At 33.2% G+C, this 18,849-nt stretch overlaps 1 protein-coding gene across 2 annotated transcripts in view; it reads left to right on the forward strand.

Moving 5' to 3' along the window:
- The window catches only part of VPS13A (vacuolar protein sorting 13 homolog A), a 170,891-nt gene that overhangs the window by 145,614 nt on the left and 6,428 nt on the right, over window positions 1-18,849 (forward strand). Inside the window, exons 69-71 of one of the 2 annotated variants that reach the window (XM_037492590.2) lie at window positions 13,576-13,661; window positions 14,626-14,749; window positions 17,641-17,715. In XM_037492590.2, the coding sequence (XP_037348487.1) occupies window positions 13,576-13,661; window positions 14,626-14,749; window positions 17,641-17,715 (285 nt within the window). Of the gene's footprint in view, window positions 1-3,099; window positions 3,295-13,575; window positions 13,662-14,625; window positions 14,750-17,640; window positions 17,716-18,849 lie in introns of those variants that run through there. The other variant, XM_054689191.1, reaches the window with a different exon arrangement.

Genomic DNA, 18,849 nt, shown 5'->3' on the forward strand with positions numbered 1-18,849 from the left:
AATAACATAGCCTGTCACTAAGAATTGTTTACTTCTGAGCAAGAAAGGGTCTGGGAATGTCTTCACTGGCTTACATTCCAGCTTTGCTAGGCACAGCCCTTTCTAAAAGTGAAAACTAATTTTTTCCAATTTGTTTTCTAAATTTCTTGTGATTTTTCTGTAAAATCATAGAACAGGTTTTGTAAAGATGATTCCTAAGAATTTATCTGGAAAAAGCTTTAATAAATTTCGGGAGTGACGTACCATTTTAATGAAAAGAAAATTGGAGGTAGGATCATTTATTTAAAATTTCTTGAACAGTAAAAGATTTATAACAATATGGTAATAAATAGTAAACTTTGTTCATGTGACCTTAATGATTCAGCATTCTTAAGTTTTTAGACATTAGAAGTGAAATGGGTTCAGCTACCTAATAGCCCTTGTTTGTTATTTGTTTCTTGCTACTGTGAAATAATCTTACCAGCTTCTTTGAATACAGGTATTTTCCAGTTAAAAAATAAATTATATTGGTTTTATTAGAGAAAAATTTTTAGACTGAGGATTGCTCTGTTGTTTTATCCCAGTGTTTTCGTGATGACGGTGTAAGACTTGGTCAAAAAATAGCTTTTCATTCCCTATAAATTTTATAGCAACTGAGTTCAACATTGGAATTTTATGAAATGCACAGTTCCTTTATAAATGGTGCTATAATTAATTAGAAATTTCTAATTGGAAAGTCTCATAAGAAATCTGTATTTGAAAGATTTGTTGTATAATACCACTCCTTTCTGTCACCTTTAACTTTATTTATATTCCACATTTCTACATGCTCATTACTTAGAACAAGAGGAGTAAAGGAGTAACTACTCACCCCTTCTTTTCCTTTGTGTGTACTTACCACTTGAGTGACACAATGAAAATTGTCAGGAAGAAAATTTGTAAAAACCCTGAAATTGTGGGCCTCTACCATTATGGATAAATAATCTTAAGTTTAGAAAAACCTGTAAATGAAATTAATTGGTGTTCACATTGATTATAGATATAACATATGTAAATCTAATATTGCAGACTTTATTTCTTATAGAAAAGGAAGTCAGAATAAATTTCCATTTGTTTCTGTATTTAAATAATTAGGATTTTAAAATTTTAGCTTTTGAAATAGTTCAAAATACATAGCATTGAAGCATTGATGCTATCAAAACATATATCAATGTTGATTTTAAAATTACGTTATTAAAATTTATAGTTACAGCTATTGTACATCAGTGATTACAGTATCTGTGTTAACTGTGAAAAACGCCATCGTAGTTTGTCTGATTTAAACCCTATGTTAAAATTTTGCACTAAACTTTGCTATCATGATTGGAGGAGGCATAGAAAGAACCATGGAAATTGATAACTGATCGAGTACTTTTCTACCACACCGTTAAATACTGTTTTTTTGTTTTATAGATTTTGTTGCAAATGTGTAATTTATAATTTATTGCAGTAGTCCAAAAATATTAAAGGTCCAGTGGCATCTAAATAAGATATATAATTTATTTAGAACAAGATATCATTATGATGGGTATATAAAAAAAAAGTATCAATTTTATTATTATTCTCTCCCTGCACCTTTGGAGTAAGTAGAGATGAATTTAAAATGTTTAGATTCTTAATATAATCTGTAATTTCAGTGGATGAATAGTGAATTGATGAAGTACAGTGAAAATAGTCATTATGTTACAAAACGTTGTAGAAAGTCCTGACTCAAAATAGAAAAAAGGCACATGGATTCAAATAGGTCTGTGTTAGGGGATTAATGAGGATAATTTATAATTTCATATACATGGGTTTGATTTGTCTTATTGTGGTAGATAATTTTCAAGCCCATAATTATTTTTTTGTGATAGGTTTATTTAGTGATTATTCAGTATTGATCCATACACACACACACACACATACACACACACACACACACACACGGCAACAGTGTATTATACCTCCAAGTACCATCTTTAAGATAAATGTTTACTGATTTTATAACATTGATTTTTAATTTAACCTTACTCATATACAAATGGGAACATTTACTAAATTGCATTACAACATTCCTCTAAGTCTTAGAGATCTTTTAAATATTTGAATATTCAGTAATTTGTAATCATTATTTGTGTTTTTTAGGGAGATTTAGCTAAGTATATATAATTTTTCTCAGTTGGGAATATTAAGTCTTCCTACTGTAAATTTTTTTAATCATTTATCAATAACCTGTGAACTACATTGTCTACAAAGATTTTCTGAATGTGTTCAGTAAACCTTGAGGTTTCTGTGAAGCAAAGCATTTAGAAACCCAAAATTCTCCAGAAAAAACAAAATCCCTGTTAAGATCATCAGTTAGCTAACATTCATTCTCAATTTATAATTTTAAAATATTTTATAGAAAACAAAAAAACCCTGGAGTCTACATTGTTAAAGTAATACATGTTCAGTGAAGAAAATTAGGGAACTGGAAAAGAAAAATTATCCTGTCTCCCTACCACTTCTAGTATTTCTTTAAAAATTATCTACATAATTCTGACCCAAGTATTTAGATTTTTTTAGATTGTATTTTATTATAAATTTTTATTGAGTTATTAACTTCTAAGGATTAAAAAAGCAGCCTATTTGTAAAATCATCCCCTAATGTTTGAAACTTGGTCCTTATTTCTGGAACACTTAAATGATTTGGCACTAGAACCTTTAGTTTTTTAACTGATATAGCAGCTCTTTCTTTTTAATTGGACATATTTCTACCTTTAGACCCAATTTATAAAATGAATTTCTATCCCTTAAATAATTAGATCTCTTAAAAGTATGTGAAGTGTGTGTGTGTGTGTGTGTGAGAGAGAGAGAGAGAGAGAGAGAGAGAGAGTGAGTGTGTGAGAATGTGAAAAAGAGATCCTTAATGTCTTTCATTGTGTATTCATATGGACAGCTAGGTTGTTCCATGGGGATAGTATTTTTCTTAACTATTTCAGATATTTAAAAATTTTATCTATGTTGTCTTTGTACCTCTTACAAAGATATCACAGTTGCTATTATATAAGTTGTTGTAGAAGGGAGGCTGTTTTTGTTTGTTGTATATTTCTTTTCTTTCAGAAATTACAGATGTTTATAATTAGCTTCAAACACTGCCTTAATAACAATTGGAAGATTACTGCCTTCAGTCGACATGATCTTTCTCTTTACTTCTGGAGGAGAATCACAACTGATCTGGAAGAAAGGGCTTACCATAGACAGTCAGATCACCAGAGTAGTGCCGAATACTCTTCCTGGCTTCATCTGAAATTTTGAGTAAGTGGACAAGAACTAGGAGAACTAGGCTTATTGGATTTCACTCTTCATTTTATAACTCTTCCTCTCCAGAAGGATACTTCTGAATAGGATGAGAAGGCTGAAGAGAGCAAATTATTATCCAGTAAAAGTAGAGTTCATAGATAAAGCAGATCCCATGGGAAAGGAGATTACCAACTCAATTCCTATATAATTCTCATGCCTAATTTTTAGTTTAGTGGAAATCTCTGGAGAATGTTTGGCTCATCATTTTCAAAAGCCCATATTTTGAACATGTAGTAAGTCCCACGACTCAATTTTGAATCAGAAGAGGACTTCATTCCAGTTAGAACCTCCAAGTATTATGTAAGAATACTTTGGAATAGACTTTGAAATTATGTCTTTTTGTGGAGATGAGGGTTCCGCTTAGGGGAGAGTCCATTTTTCTCTTTGTCTCTGTGTAAGATAAAAATTTTATTACAAGCTTGATTTCTAAACCCTTTTCAAAAATTTGCCATCATTGTATTCCTTAAATTTTAAAATAGAAAGGATAAATACTGTTAAAACAGAAAATATAGTGCAGTTAATTTTAAAAGAAATCTTCAAAAGTTAGGTTCAAGTAGACTTGAGTCTTAATCTTTTCTTACCAAGAATGTGCAAATATAGATCTAAAACGCTGCAGAGGGTATTAGTTAGAAGGTATTTAGCCTCTGTTTAGCTGAAGGTGCTAAATTGTAACCTAGAATTTAACACATGAGCGTGTTAGCATGCTCCCTTATAACTTCCCCTGGTGACTTAGGATACAGAGATACTTAGGAGACTTTAGAATTAAGAAGTCTACTTTTCTATATTGGCCAAATGTCCCTTGAAAGAAAGTTCTCTTGCCAAATAATATAATTAATTGTCACACAGAATTACAGTGGAGGCTACTTTTATTTATTTAAAAACAAAATTTAATGTTATTTATGAAAAGAAGTACTATGAATACTTCTTCTGGTCAGGTAGAAGTCTTTAGTTATAAATAAAAATAAAATTGATTTCCTAGTCACTTCTGATGACGACTATACTGAACAGTATTACCAGCTTCTGAGTGAAATTTGCCACTATAAAGAACCCTGTAGGAGGCATTGGGGAGAAATGGGCATATGGGCTTACATGACACTTTGAGTCCGAGGTAGTTGTTTAAGTTGGAGATCTCATTAAACTATAATGTTGGAATACAAATATGGGAGATTGGATATTTCATGTGAAGTTAAACTTTCTGGAATAAGTCACCAGACAACTCTTTTGCCAAAGAGAAATTGTGCAGTTATATATGTAGAATTAGAACTTTCTGTGAAATAATTAGCATAGTTTATTTTAATAGTCAATTTACTGTCATGTATTTATAAACACATTTATTAAATTCCTATTAGTTATGTATTAGACATTCTTTTAAGCGTTATGATTACATCCCTGAAGAGAATAGTCACAATTCCTGCTTATTCAGGATATTGTAATCTCATCCTCTGAGCTTATTGTTGTAATGGGCTTAATTGCTCTGCTGATAGGAATACAAGTATGGGAGACTGGATATTTCATGTAAACCATATGCCCTGTTAGAGGCTAACTGTTATATTTGCTCTTCACAGTCTTGCTCCTATTTGTTGATTGGCTGCTACATGAAAGTCTCTAACAAACTCTGGGAATCAAAAGATACTAAAGATACATGTTCAGTCTTCCAAAGAGATAGTGATTCCTAGGTATTACTTAACTGAAATTAAAGCATTGCATTTCGTGAGATAATCTAAATACACTGTTAAAATGGGATCCCACTGCAACTACTGTGCTAACTAATTTTGAAATAAAAATTATCTGTCATGTAATAATACCCTGTAACTCAGAGTCTGGATTCCCAAACCAAGTAAACCTGAGTTCAGTTCCAGCCTTTCCCTTTTACTAGTTTTATGATCTTTTTTATACTTGGTTCACCTCAGTTTCCAGAATGCAAAGTCAAGATAATTGTGCTTAGTATAATTGTGGTACATATAACAAATTATCATTACTTCGGTGTTTTGCTAGGATTAAAACAAATGAGGCAATATATAGGATTATTTGTATAATGTCCAATAAAAGCTCATTATTATATTTTCATTATTACACAAGAACACCAGTTTATGCTAATTCTTGGTCATCATAATATCAGTTTTATATTTCTTATTTGTCTCTTTGCCAAGATAAAAGTATCATAAAATCATTTTCCTTTCAAATTTAATAGGAAAATGTAAAATACCATGACAGTTTTCATACACCAATTGGTAAGCAATAGAACAATGAAAGCTCTGTGATGTGGACTACTCTATATTATACAGCATCTTTAAATAAATGTTACTGTTGTTTTCAAGAACATGTAGTATTGTGGGTCAATGAATGTTGCTCAGTACAGGTTCTACTAAAAGTGCGTAAAGATACATATAACTATTAGATTGTATGAATCACTGCCCTTCTAGAATGTATTAAGAGGTTATTTAATTGCTGTTGTCATGAGCAGAAACTTATCCTTTCTCTAGGCTATTTTAGTTGAACCAGCTAATGCCAGTTCACATCTCTTAAGGTAATAGTTTCTTCAATTTGATTTTAAGTTGCAGGGATATGCTCAGCTCTCTTGCCTTGTCTAATCTGTCAGCATAGTTTATACTTTGGCTAACCATCAAAATAGTAACCCTCATTAGCTTGGGATGAGACAAAGGTATGGGGGGAATGAAATAAGCACTGATTCCTTTTTCAGAGTTGATGCAGTGTCAGTGAGCTTTGATTATTTTTTTTAAATCAACTTGCCTCTGATAAGCTGAATGTCATGTCTTCCTGCTTGTTTGCATTTATTCTGTTATGTTAATGAAAACACTGAGATTGGAAGTAATGAATTCCTACTATATCTAATCATAAAACTTGGTTGAATGTCTTGTTTTACTTGGCCATGATCCTCAAAATTCTGATTTGAGATGAATTAGTACAACATTTTTATCCCTAACCTTTTATCAGAGAATTCTAAATTCATGCTCACTAACTCATTTTTCTCTAAAGGGTATTTTGATTAAGCTATTACCTTCTTAAATAATTGAGAAATTGTAGCATTTACCAGTTTAATTTATGAATTTTGGTTTTAAAAAATAGTAATTTTTATATATAACCTGATCATAAGCCTCTTTCACCATCATCTCCTAACTATTCATATTAAGCAATCTGTAAGACTACTGTTTATTGTCTGGAAGCTTTTCTGGTTTGGTAGCATTCGTAATCATCTTCTTTCATCTAGATAAGTTTCATTTTTCTTTTATTACCCATGTTGCTATCTTAAAAAAAAAAAAAGCACTCGTATGAGGCTGTTGTTTCTAAGAGTCAAACACTGATCAAATTTTCGTTTTCTTTTTTGGTGGGCTATGGTTCTTATCCTTTACCCAATTTTCTTAAGTATATTTTCCATGAATATTAGCACTTTACATACATTATTTAGGATTAAATCTTTCTATGTTAGTTATTTGTTCCTATCATCTATCTTCTTTTTGTTTTTTCAGACATATTTTTGTTACACAAATCTTCTACTTAATGCTTTCAGATGATTTGAAAGTGTTAGCAGAGTTTTCTGCATGTACTATAGCTTCTTGTATATATTATTTTTCTAAAATATCGAGGCTTTTCTGACAGGAAATATGGATGTTAAAAAAAAAACCTCTCGGAGGGAGGGAGAACAGGAGACTGTGGTGATGGTGCACGGGTGCCTTTGGGAAGGAAATTCTATGGGGACTCCACCTGAGGGGGTGGATAAAATATTGTTTAAAAAAATTGTTTTAAATGAAAATATATATGTAATAAAAAAAAATTAACCCTCTCAGGGCCCTACTTTCTATTTGTATCTAAGTGTAGGATCAGTTTGGTTTGAATTTGTTTATATCTGTTAAACTAAGGTTTACATACTTACATTTTCTAGTGCTGTGTGGAGATTTCTTGAACTACTAAACATAGAGCTTCCATATGATCCAGCAATTCCACTCCTGGGTATTTACCCAAAGGACACAGAAACAGTAATTCCAAAGGGCACCTGCACGCCTATGTTTATAGCAGCACTATTTACAATAGCTAAGCTATGGAAACAACCCAAATGCCCAAAAATAGATGACTGGATCAAGAAGATGTGGTACATATATATACACAATGGAATATTACTCAGCAATCAAAAAAGATAAACACATGCAGTTTGCAGCAACATGGATGGAGCTAGAAGGGATCATGCTCAGTGAAATAAGTCAGAAAGAAAAAGAATACCGGATGGTCTCACTCATAGCAGGAATTTAGAAAACCTAAATAACAGACCAGGAAAAAGATTAATCAATACAAAGTAAAAATCAAAATCAACAAGCAACTATAAACCAGAGACACAGGGGGTGGGGGTGGGGAAGGGGCAGGGAAAGGAAGGACTAGAGTCAAAATAAGGGGGGAGGTGCAATTGTATGGGGAATATAACCAAAATGAAAATGCATACATTGTGCAAAGATGAAAAAAGATGTAAGAATTATATAAAATAAGATATTTAAATAAAAAATACATACTTATATTTTCTAATGCAAAGGGGCTTTTTTTTTCCTTCCAATAATCGTACATTTTGTTATCTGCAGATTCTGACAATTATGTGTAACAAATGCAGGGGTTTTTTTCTTGTTTGTTGATTTCTTTGCGTTTCAGACAATGGTACATAATTCATATATTCTTTTAACAACTAAAGCAAAATTTTTTTCCTTTGACTATATAGCAATAGTGTTGCTAACTTGTAGCACAGTAGAAGAGGCTAACATGTTTAAAGTATGTCTAATGTACTTGTTACTTCAGGCAAATCCCTTGACATCTCAGCCAAATCTTGGTCTTTAGCTGAGGTGTTCTATATTAGTGATCCCTAGCCTTAGCTTTGCTAATTCTTCCATTTTTTTAAAGGATATCATAAATTATTTTATAGAGGCATTATGCTTAACATCTCTTTGAGATAGATGAAGATAGGCTATTAATACTAAACTAAACTCGATCCAGTTAGCTCCCTGCTCTGTCTCTGATGGATTCACTCACCTTCACGCCCCTCTGGCCTGTACCCCAGTGCTTGTATAAATAAATAAATCTTTAAAAAAAAATTCAGCCAGGGCCTCCCCGGTGGCGCAGCGGTTGAGCGCTGGGTTGCGAAGCTGCGCGCGGCCTCTGCGGCGCCGGTTCGATCCCCGGCTGCTCCCCGGCCACCGGAGGAGGGTCCCACATGGCGCGCAGACCTCTCCTGCCGCCCGCTGCTCCCCTCAGCAGTGTACTTCGGTCCTTCTGCCTGCTCTGCTCCCCGCTCTGGCTCTGGTGAATTCTCTCGCCCTCCCGCGCTTCTGACTGTACCCAGTGCATGTATAAACAAAACAAACAAAGAAACCAGCAAACAAATAAATAAAGCATGCCTCTATAAAAAAAAAAAAAAAAAAAATTCAGCCAATAGAACTACTTTAGCAAACTGCCCTTGCAACACCCAGCATCTGGAGCTATTGACAATTTTAAGGTACCATGAGAAATGTATGACAGATGCCATAAGAGGAAACATGGTAGAGTGAAAGCACTGGCATTAAAAGTAAAGAAACCACTAGTTTGAGCCCAGTTTGGCAACTATCAATATGACCCCAAGCAAGTCACTTAACTGTGATCTTAGCTAATTAGACAAGAGTGTTGTGAAGATTAGATGGATAAGACCCTTTACCTAATTCTTAGTTTCTTTGTGTGTAAAAGAGATTGATTTTGGTTGGACAGTAATATTCCTTCAGGTTTAAAATTTTGCCTAATGTAAAATGACGTTTTGAAATATGTAAAGCTTCATATATAGTGAATTTATGAAGTCAATAATGAGATAGAAAATTGTAACCAAAGACATGCATTTGTAGACTCTTTCATAGTATGCTGGCAGATCCCGACTCAAAACCTGCTATCTTTTCTTCAATGCCTCTCTCAGATTTAGTTCCAAAATTTTAGCTTCTGCTTATAATATTATTTCATATTTCCATGTTTGTAATGGAGATTGACCTGCTGTATGAGGATTTATCTTTGGCATTTATTATAATATATCCATTCTAATAACAAAGAATACAGTTCATTATATGTCTCAAAGTAAACCACTATAGCCATAATGTTCATTCATCTTTCAGGTGTTGCATATAAGGTTTTTAATGAACTTCAAAAAACTTTGCATGAAATACTTTTTAAAGGACCGTCTTAAACTTTTTTTATTCCAGATACTGTTGTAACTGTTGCAATTGGCATATAGAGATGTTATGTTTTACTTAAATTAGGTCTGAAAAGTGGAAAGAGATGAGTGGTAAGCTCAACTGCAATGACTATAGTTTACATAGTAGTAAAACAGAAGCTTGGTGCTTAGACTAAGTATTTGAAGGTTGTGATCTATTAATGGGTTTTATAGACTCTTGACTCCTAGTAGTAGGGATGGTCTTGAGATCAAGGTTTGTAGTCTTTAAAACTTGACCATATATTTAACAGAGCAAAAGAAAATACTTTGAAGATCATTTCAAATACCAAAACAATGCAAAATGATTTAGAAATAAAAAGTAAGTTTCCCTTCCACCCGGTATTACCTTCCCAGAGGTAAGTGCTGTGAACAGATTAGTCTGTTACCATTCAAAACTTGCAGAAATTTCCTGTGCATATGTAAAATGAGAATACATGTTTGTTTTTTTTCCCCTCTCCAACCCATTCTATCTCAGCAATTAAATTTCTGTTCATTTTATACATCTTGCACAGCTTTCTATATAAATACTGTTGGGTCAGTCTCAAAAGTCAAATGGACTTTTCTCAGTCAGCCCAGAGTAGCCCTCTTGTCATCTTGGTAAGGGGAAATGGAGGTCAGTTAAGGCCCTGTGAGCCTCAGAGGTCTACTGCCATTACTTGAAGAATGCTGATTGATTAGAGATGAAAGTAGTGAGGGTCCTGAAAGCTAGTAGAAGTTTCTCTTCTTGCTAAGTCCTTTGCCTTATCGAACAAGTGACCAATATACCCTAAACGTTTGCCTTTAATTCCAGACCTCATTGCTTTCTAGTTTATCACCTGAAGAATGTAGATTAGGGTCTCACCCAATTCTAGATTTGTCAGTGAACATATTCTATCTAAAATTTTTCATGTTAACACTCACTAAGGATGAGATTACCCCTTCTTATCTGCCATATGAAGTCTCCCCATCTCTGTCCTTGATGCCTCATGCTCTGAAATGCAGAATAAATATGTGTGGTCCACTCCATTATTTATTAAAATTTACCACCTGTGAATTCTCCATATGTATGTTATGTTACTAAATTTTTTTCCTTTGCTAACCCATCTGATGCTGCTTTAATTATTCATTCAGCCTGAGAAGAACACAGGGAAGGAGGGGCAGGACGAGATCTTTTGTGCCTGACATACACGCAGATCTATTTCATGATTGTATAATGTCCCGTTATAGAACTATTCTAGTACTCATTTATACACTTCCCTGTTAATGAATATTTAGATTTTTTACTTTTAACATGCTCTTGCATAAGATGAATTCTGTCAGTTTAATTATTTGCACAAAGGTTATATTTTAATTGATTTGCATTTTTTAATTTGGACATTTTCTCATTTTTATTGCTCAGATTTTGTGTTTTTTTGCTGAACGATCTGTTCATATACTCTACATTTTCCCATTGGTACTCAATTTTCATCTATTGGCTTATTTAAATGGCTAGAATTCTCTGTTATGAAGTTAGCTATATCTCTGTACTGACAAATATTTTCCCAATTTATCCTCTGATTTTTGTATTGTTTTACTTGAGTTCTTATTTGCTGTTGTTACACTATTCTTTAGTGTTTAATTTCTATGCAGTTATCAATTTCTTCATGTTAGGTTTTATGGACTTTTTCTTTAATATTTAAGCTTTACCCATTTGAATATTAAATATTCTTTTTAGTACTTCTGTAATCTCATTTTGTATATTAAAGCAGTGATCCATATAGAATTAATTTGATATAAAAAGAGTGGGTGCAGCTTTTGTGAGGGAATTGCCTGAAATACCATTTATTCGATAATACATGCTTTTGCCCATATATTAATTTGAAGTGCTGTCTTGATTTCATACGTTCATGTGTGTTTAGGGAAATAGAATTTTATAAATTTCTACATGCATTTTGGTCAATTTCTGAACTTTGTATATACTCCACTAACTTGAACTGATTTCACTACTGCAATTGTGTGGTATTAACATCTGCAGGGTTATTTCTCACTCTCCTTTCATAATTTAATGGTTGTTACCACTTTTTTTCCTAGTTGAATTTCACCATAGTTATGTCTAATTGCTTCTCCCCTGACCAAAAAACAACCTAACAAACAACATCTTGGGATCATGGTGTAGGTCTGTGTGTGTATAAAATTGGCGGGGGTGAGGATGGGATAACATCTTTATTTTGATGCATTTTTTATCTAAGAATTAGGCATAGATTTCCATTTTCAAATTTTTTGTTGCTCCTTTTAAGAGTATTACTGGTTTTATCTCATAAATTTTGCTTTTTATTCTTTAAACTTACAAGTAGACATATTTTATTATCCTTGTAAACAGGAATTTTTCCCCTTAAACTTCTCAAGTTGATTATTGTGTTTATAAAATAAAGATACTGGATTTTCTGTACTAGATTTTCCAGATATACTGTCATGTGCAAATTATTTCTTTTCTTTATTGGTATTTGATATGTTATCTAATAATTCTTATGTCATCTGCATTTGTGGGTTTATTGTTTTTTTCATTTGTAATTCAAGGAATTTGTCTTTACTTATTCTACCTACTATAGTAGACAGTAAAGATACTCTTTCCTCAATATTGTGGTCTTTGAAACTAGAAAATACATTTAATTATAATATCCTGTTATTGTAGTTGTAGTTTGACCGGGTTGGGTGGGGGGGGAGCTTTTCTTTTCACTTCTATTTCCAATTAAAATTAAGACCATTCCATCAGCCTCTGAACCAGGATTATTATGAAGTCATTTGTTAGCTTGCTTCTAAGCTAAATAATTTGTTCTTAATATAGTGTCATGAAAACAATTTTCTAAAATTTTTATATCCTTTTTTGGAATTTCTTCAAAAGATCTAGCATTTTTGGCTAAAGCTTTAACATACCTTCCTTGAGGGGTTTCAGTCACATTTACATTGCTTGCCTTTAAAAAAATAATGGTCTAGTCGGCTATCTGTTTTAATAGCTAAAGTAACTATCCTTAGAGCAAGTGGTATTGAGAACATAATTTAAAATACAATTTTGTTTATATAGCTGTCCTTCTTGTATATAGTTTATCTTTTCCATAGTTATTTTCTGGGGCAAAGAAATTACTGAAGATGTCATGGGGAGATAATGTTTCAGCAGTCTTAAAAATAAACTTAAAGGCAACGTATAGGTAAAGTAGTTCCTGGAGTTTACAGTTTGTTTGATAATGGTCAGCTCACTTTTTAATGAATTATAAGTTTGCCAAAGAAAAGCTTGTTTATATGGCAAATAGAGAAATTCCAGGAAGATGCTAAATGGGGGTTAGCAGTAATTTATGTTATATGTATGTTTATATGTTTTCGTACAGATGTAATCACATAAGAATATATAAAATGAATGTTACCAGTTTCAGTAGTAATTTCAATAGGTTCATTTTAAACTTTCTAAGACTCTACTATTAAAAAATCTACCTGGGGCCTCCCTGGTGGCGCAGCGGTTGAGCGTTGGGTTGCGAAGCTGCCCGCGGCCTCTGCAGTGCCGGTTCGATCCCCGGCTGCTCCCCGGCCACCAGAGGAGGGTCCCACATGGCGCGCAGACCTCTCCTGCCGCCCGCTGCTCCCCTCAGCAGTGTACTTCGGTCCTTCTGCCTGCTCTGCTCCCCACTCTGTCTCTGGTGAATTCTCTCACCCTCCCGTGCTTCTGACTGTATCCAGTGCATGTATAAACAAAAAACAAACAAACAAATAAATAAAACATGCCTCTAAAAAAAAAAAATTTTTTTTTAAAAATTAAAAAAAAAAAAAATTTTAAAAATCTACCTGCAACTGACTAATCTTGAATAAATCAGTACAGACAGATGCTTTTAGGGAGGAAACAGCATTGAATTTGTGAATATTCAATTTTCTGATGGTATATTTCCTATATAAATATATTAATAATCTGCCCTCACTAAGAAAATGGTTTTTACCGTATAGGGCACCAGTTATATTAGAATAGGAATATTAACAATTTTCTCACTCTCACTTTTTTTTTTTAGGTCATGGAAAATGGGAGATTTGCAAAATACAAATATTTCACACATGTCATGATCAATAAAACAGATATGTTCATGATCACCAAAAGGTAACTTTTAGCAATATAATTTGTTAATGGGTTAAAAGGATAGTAGAGGAGGGGTAGATGCAAATATACACAGAGAGGCCAGTGTTTACAGGAGTCATTATTGTTCAGCTGGAGGGGAAAAGGTATGTTCTGATAACCCCTATAATCCAGGAAAAAGGACATCAGAGTCAGGTGATCCTGAATAGCTTTCCTTTTTCCAATCCAGCTTTTCTTTAACTTAAACATTTGACTTTAATTATGTGTTATTTGAAGAAACCTCAGTATATACAATTAATTGGTGGGAGAAAAACCTTTAAAGGCAGGATTAAGTAGAGTTATAGACAAAAAGCATTTTCATTTTTTGATTTCTTCTGTCAAAATGAAGAGAAAACATGAATGAATTTTAAAAGCCTTTTTCTGATGTAGTTTGATAAATACATTATGTGGTATCTTTCTTAGTAACACAAGCTTAATTAATTCTAAAGCATTAATGACATGAATAATTCTCCAAAATATTGGTTGACAATTGTAAATTTCTCCTGTTTCTTACAAAATGCCTTCTATAAATATAATTTTATAAGTACTTTAATTATCAAATATAAGCATGTTATGCTGTAAATTTCCCCCTGAATATGGCTTTAGCTGCACCCTATAAATTTTGTGTTATATTTTCACTCATTAAATTCAAAATATTTTGTTTCCTTTGAGATTCTTTGACCCAATTATTTAGAACTATGCTAATTTGCAAGCATTTGGAAATATTCTTGTATCTTTCTAAAACAAGTTCCTAATTTAATTTCATTATTACTTGAGAACATACTTTGTATAGTTTCTTATAGTCATTAAGGTTTTCTGTAATCCAGAACATAGTTGTTGTGCTGTGCACACTTTCATACAACGTATACCCTATTGTAATTATATTATTGAATATAAATGCCTCAATTTTTTTTAAGTAGATTTTTTTTCCCTTTTTTTTTTCCCATAGTGGTGTGTTGTTTGTAACAAAAGGTACATTTGGTCAGCTTACATGTGAGTGGCAGTATAGTTTTGATGAGTTTACCAAAGAGCCATTCATCGTTCATGGGAGAAGATTACGCATTGAAGCTAAGGTATGTGAATAGATTTTTTTTTTAAACTTGGAAGTGAAAATAATACATTGAAATGCAGATGGTGCCCAATTTTAGGATAATTCAACTTAGGATTTTTTTACTTTACCATTGTGTGATAGTGGAATGCATTCAGCAGAAACCTTTGAATTTTGATCTTTTTCTGGGACAGTGATACCAGTACTATACTCTTGTGAAGCTGGGCAGTGATAGTGAACTGGAGCTGCCAGTCAGCTACATGATCTTAAGGGTAAACAACTGATATTCTCCAATTTTTCACTTAACAAATTATATGAGATACTCAGCACTTTATTATAATGCTCCCACTAGGTGGTCTAGTGGTTAGGATTCAGCATTTCAGTACTTCATTATCAAAAAAGACTTTGTGTTAGATGAGTGTCCAACTAGAGGCTAACATAAGTGTTCTTAGGCTTTTAGGTAGGCAAAGCTAAGCTATCGTGTTTAGTAGATTGGGTGTATTAAATACATTTTAAACTTATGGTTTGATTGGGATAGAACCCCATCACAAATCACAGAGATCTACAGTGCATTTTACTGCTATGAAAGTACATTTTACTATCTATAAGAGGTAACTTTTTTATAGATGGTGCTTTGTCTTTGTATGATTTTCCTTATAATACTTTCTTATGCAGGCTTAAAGAAACAAAAGCTAGGCCACGCAAAGCTTTGTTAACTTTATTTGCTATTACACTGACAATTGCATTCCTGGACCTACATGTTATATTCAGTAACAGAATTCCACTTTCCCCACTGCTATCCAAGTGACTAAATTGGGGAAAACATTTGAAAACCTGAGAAAACCTAGACATTTCCTAAAGAATGTTTTTCCTTGGAAAAAATCTCATTAATAGACTCTTGGTGAATTTTCTCTCTAATAGGTCATTATTGATAGGCCTTTCCTTTTTTATAGATATTATCTCGTCTTCTGTTATCTTCTTTAAGGCAGAGCATTCTCACTCTACTTTGATTACTAGTAGCTATAGGGCCTAGTACTTGGTTGCAATAAAATAGAGTGAATTGCTAGTATTTGGTAAAATCAATAGAGAGTAAAATTGATTCTAAGTTGTAATGATTGCAGTAGGTATTGCAAGTGATCAAAGAAATGTAAGATACATATTTAACCTCAAGATATTTAACCTATGTGGAGGGCCATTTTGTCATTGGTTGTATTAGTAGAAAGATAGTATATAACTCAACCCAAGTAAGCTTTATTCTGTTATTTCTGTTTTATTTTGAGGAATTTAATTGACTCATGTAACTGAAAAGTCTAAGTGTGTATTTTGTAGGTTAGATATGCAAATCATATCATTCTTAATTATTCTCCTTCCTCTCCTCTCCTCCTTTGCTTACCTCATCTTTAGGGTCTATATTCTTCATTGTTGGCTTCATTCTCAAGAAGGCTATCCTTTGGTGACACAGTGGCTATCAGAAGTTGTAGGCTTGTATCCTACTAACTCAATGGAATGAGAACTTCTCACTGTGTCTCATTTGGCTGCCTTTAGTCACTTGGTTGTTACGGTACCAGTCACTTTGGTCAGGGAGCTTAGAGGTCAGTTGGACAGGTAAGGGTTATGGAATCACCATGTGCTACTGAGAAGAAAAGGTCAGCTCTATCTTAAGTATTTTTGAGTGAGAGAAAATGAGAAATAGTTACCTAGAAGAGTCAAGATATTGTTATTGTAAGAATGGGTATTACAAACAGGCATGCAGGAACAACATGTCTTCTGTGCTATCCTATAGAACAGAACTATCCTTGGGACCTGTTTTAACCAGTGAAGACCATTTCTCCAATCTTAGTATTCATTTCAAAGACATGAGGTAGCTCTTGAGTAGACTGGATATTAGTTCTTGAGGATCATAGACTAACTTACCCATTAAAAATGTCTCTGACTCACTCAGAAAATGAAAGGCCCTGTGTCTTCATATGAAATTATAGATAGTGGCAGTTAGCCCTTGCTCTCGTCCTTTCGCTGGGTTCATCTTTTTCCCTATCTAAGGATAATCTTATTATCTCATTGATTTCCTTCCCTTTTGCCTTTTCTTGAGCCCTTGTGTCAGTAATCACATCTTTTTTGTTTTGTTTTTAATAAAAGAATCTGATTTCTTCTGGGTCTTTTTTTACATGGATATATGTATTACAGAATTGTCACACTAGTAAAACTTCCACATTGCTTCTTCTGAGACCCTGCCCATAGTTAATAGAGGTAAACAATACCCTTCTCCTCAATAATCACATTTTTTTTTTCTATTTGTCCCTCTAATACTTAACATCCACCTCTTGTACAGTTTTTTCCCTGCAAATGCTGAACAGGATGCTAAAGGTGACAATCATATAGAAACTAGGGCCTACCCCAATTTCTTTGATTCTTAACCATATTCTTATTGTATGACTGATGTAAAATGTCAGAAGCTGCATACCCACATGCATGCATGCACAACCGTGCAACATAAATGTGAATGTATATCTGTATATACACGTGTGTCGATTATTTTTGAGCTGAACTCATCATGATTCCATAGCAAGATATCAAGAGTTGTCTGAAAATTTGTCCTTAGTTGGGAGAATAGAAGATAAACACTGATGCTCTTCCCAGACTTATCTTCATCCCATCTTCTGTCTTTAGCAATTGGAATCTCACCCAAGATTTTTAACTTAGGCTTAGTGATAATGGATTACTAAATTTAGAATTTAGTTTTTTCCATTTGTGTTTGATTTTTTTTTTTTTTTGGTTTCCATTCTTAGCTTTTTTAAAGGTGTAGAGTATGTGTAAGACTCTACATTAAGCACAGATTTATGAAGCTGTGTATTATCTCTTTATCCTGTTTCTATAACTGGATTTTCATTTCAGTGAAGTTGTTTCCTTTCTTTATAGGAACGAGTGAAGTCCGTATTCCATGCCAAAGAATTTGGAAAGATAATTAACTTCAAGACCCCAGAGGATGCTAGGGTAAATATAATGAACCTTTTTCCTTAAACAGAGAGCAGCTTGTCATTTTCAAAACCACTTAAGTTGGGCATTTTATAAGGCAACTATGTTTTGTTATTAATTTTGGTTTTTGACAGTTTTCACATGTGTATCTAGATCATATTTTCCCCAAACTATTTTTCATTAGGTTGAATTCAACACACATACCGGTTTCTTTCTTTCTTTTTTTTTCATACCGGTTTCTTATATTAAGTACCTTGTTTTAAATCCTAATAGTAATACTTTGTTTAAAAAAGTCAACAAAAAGATACAAGTTCATTCATATTCCAGTTTACTAGCTTGAATGTGGAAATTACATCCCTTCATTGTTGATTTCTCTACTGTATAGATATAGTGATTTTTAAAAATTACCATAACAAGGCAAAAGGATCCATACCTGTAATCAGAAAATCTGATTTAAATGTTAGTTCTGTTACTTCTGGACTGTAGGACCTTGGGGATGTCTGTTAACCTCTGTTTCCTCAAAATGGGCATGATCTGAACTGAAAAACACTATGTATATGTTAGGGATTATGGCAATTATGAGGATGTACACTGTCTAGAACAGGAAGATTATGAACTGACTATCCACCTCAGTGATCACAATTAAGATGCTATTCCTCATACTGAAATGTACTCACAGTGTTATGAAACTTCTAATAGGGATATAGGTCTTCTTTATTAAATCTCCCTAAACCTCCCTCCCTCATATTTCTTACTGAATTGGTTCTAGCTAGGTATGACTGTTAGCCAGTTCACTTAATCACATCTGGACTCTAAACCTGGAACATTGGACCACTGAGATGTACTGTGTGATTTTCTTTCTAGAAATGATGTTTTAAAGTGACCCTGGCACATTAACAGTGTAAAATTGAAAGGGGAACAAGTTAGAAAGAAAATGGAATAAACTGACTTGAGCCTCAATATGCATATTACCTGGAAGCCGGAGACAGGATATAGCATGACTTTCAGGCCGCCTTCTTTCAGGTTGCTGAAAGAGGACATTAATCCCTGCTTTAGTTTCTCTGTAATGTATTTTCCATTTAATCTCTGTTACCATGTTATTTTATGCCTGAAAGCTTGTCTTTAATCCTCTTCTGCCAGAAACATCCAGGA

Source organism: Talpa occidentalis, unplaced genomic scaffold, assembly GCF_014898055.3.
Source record: "Talpa occidentalis isolate TD23 unplaced genomic scaffold, MPIMG_talOcc4v2.1 talOcc4.7, whole genome shotgun sequence".
Lineage (NCBI taxonomy): Eukaryota > Metazoa > Chordata > Mammalia > Eulipotyphla > Talpidae > Talpa > Talpa occidentalis.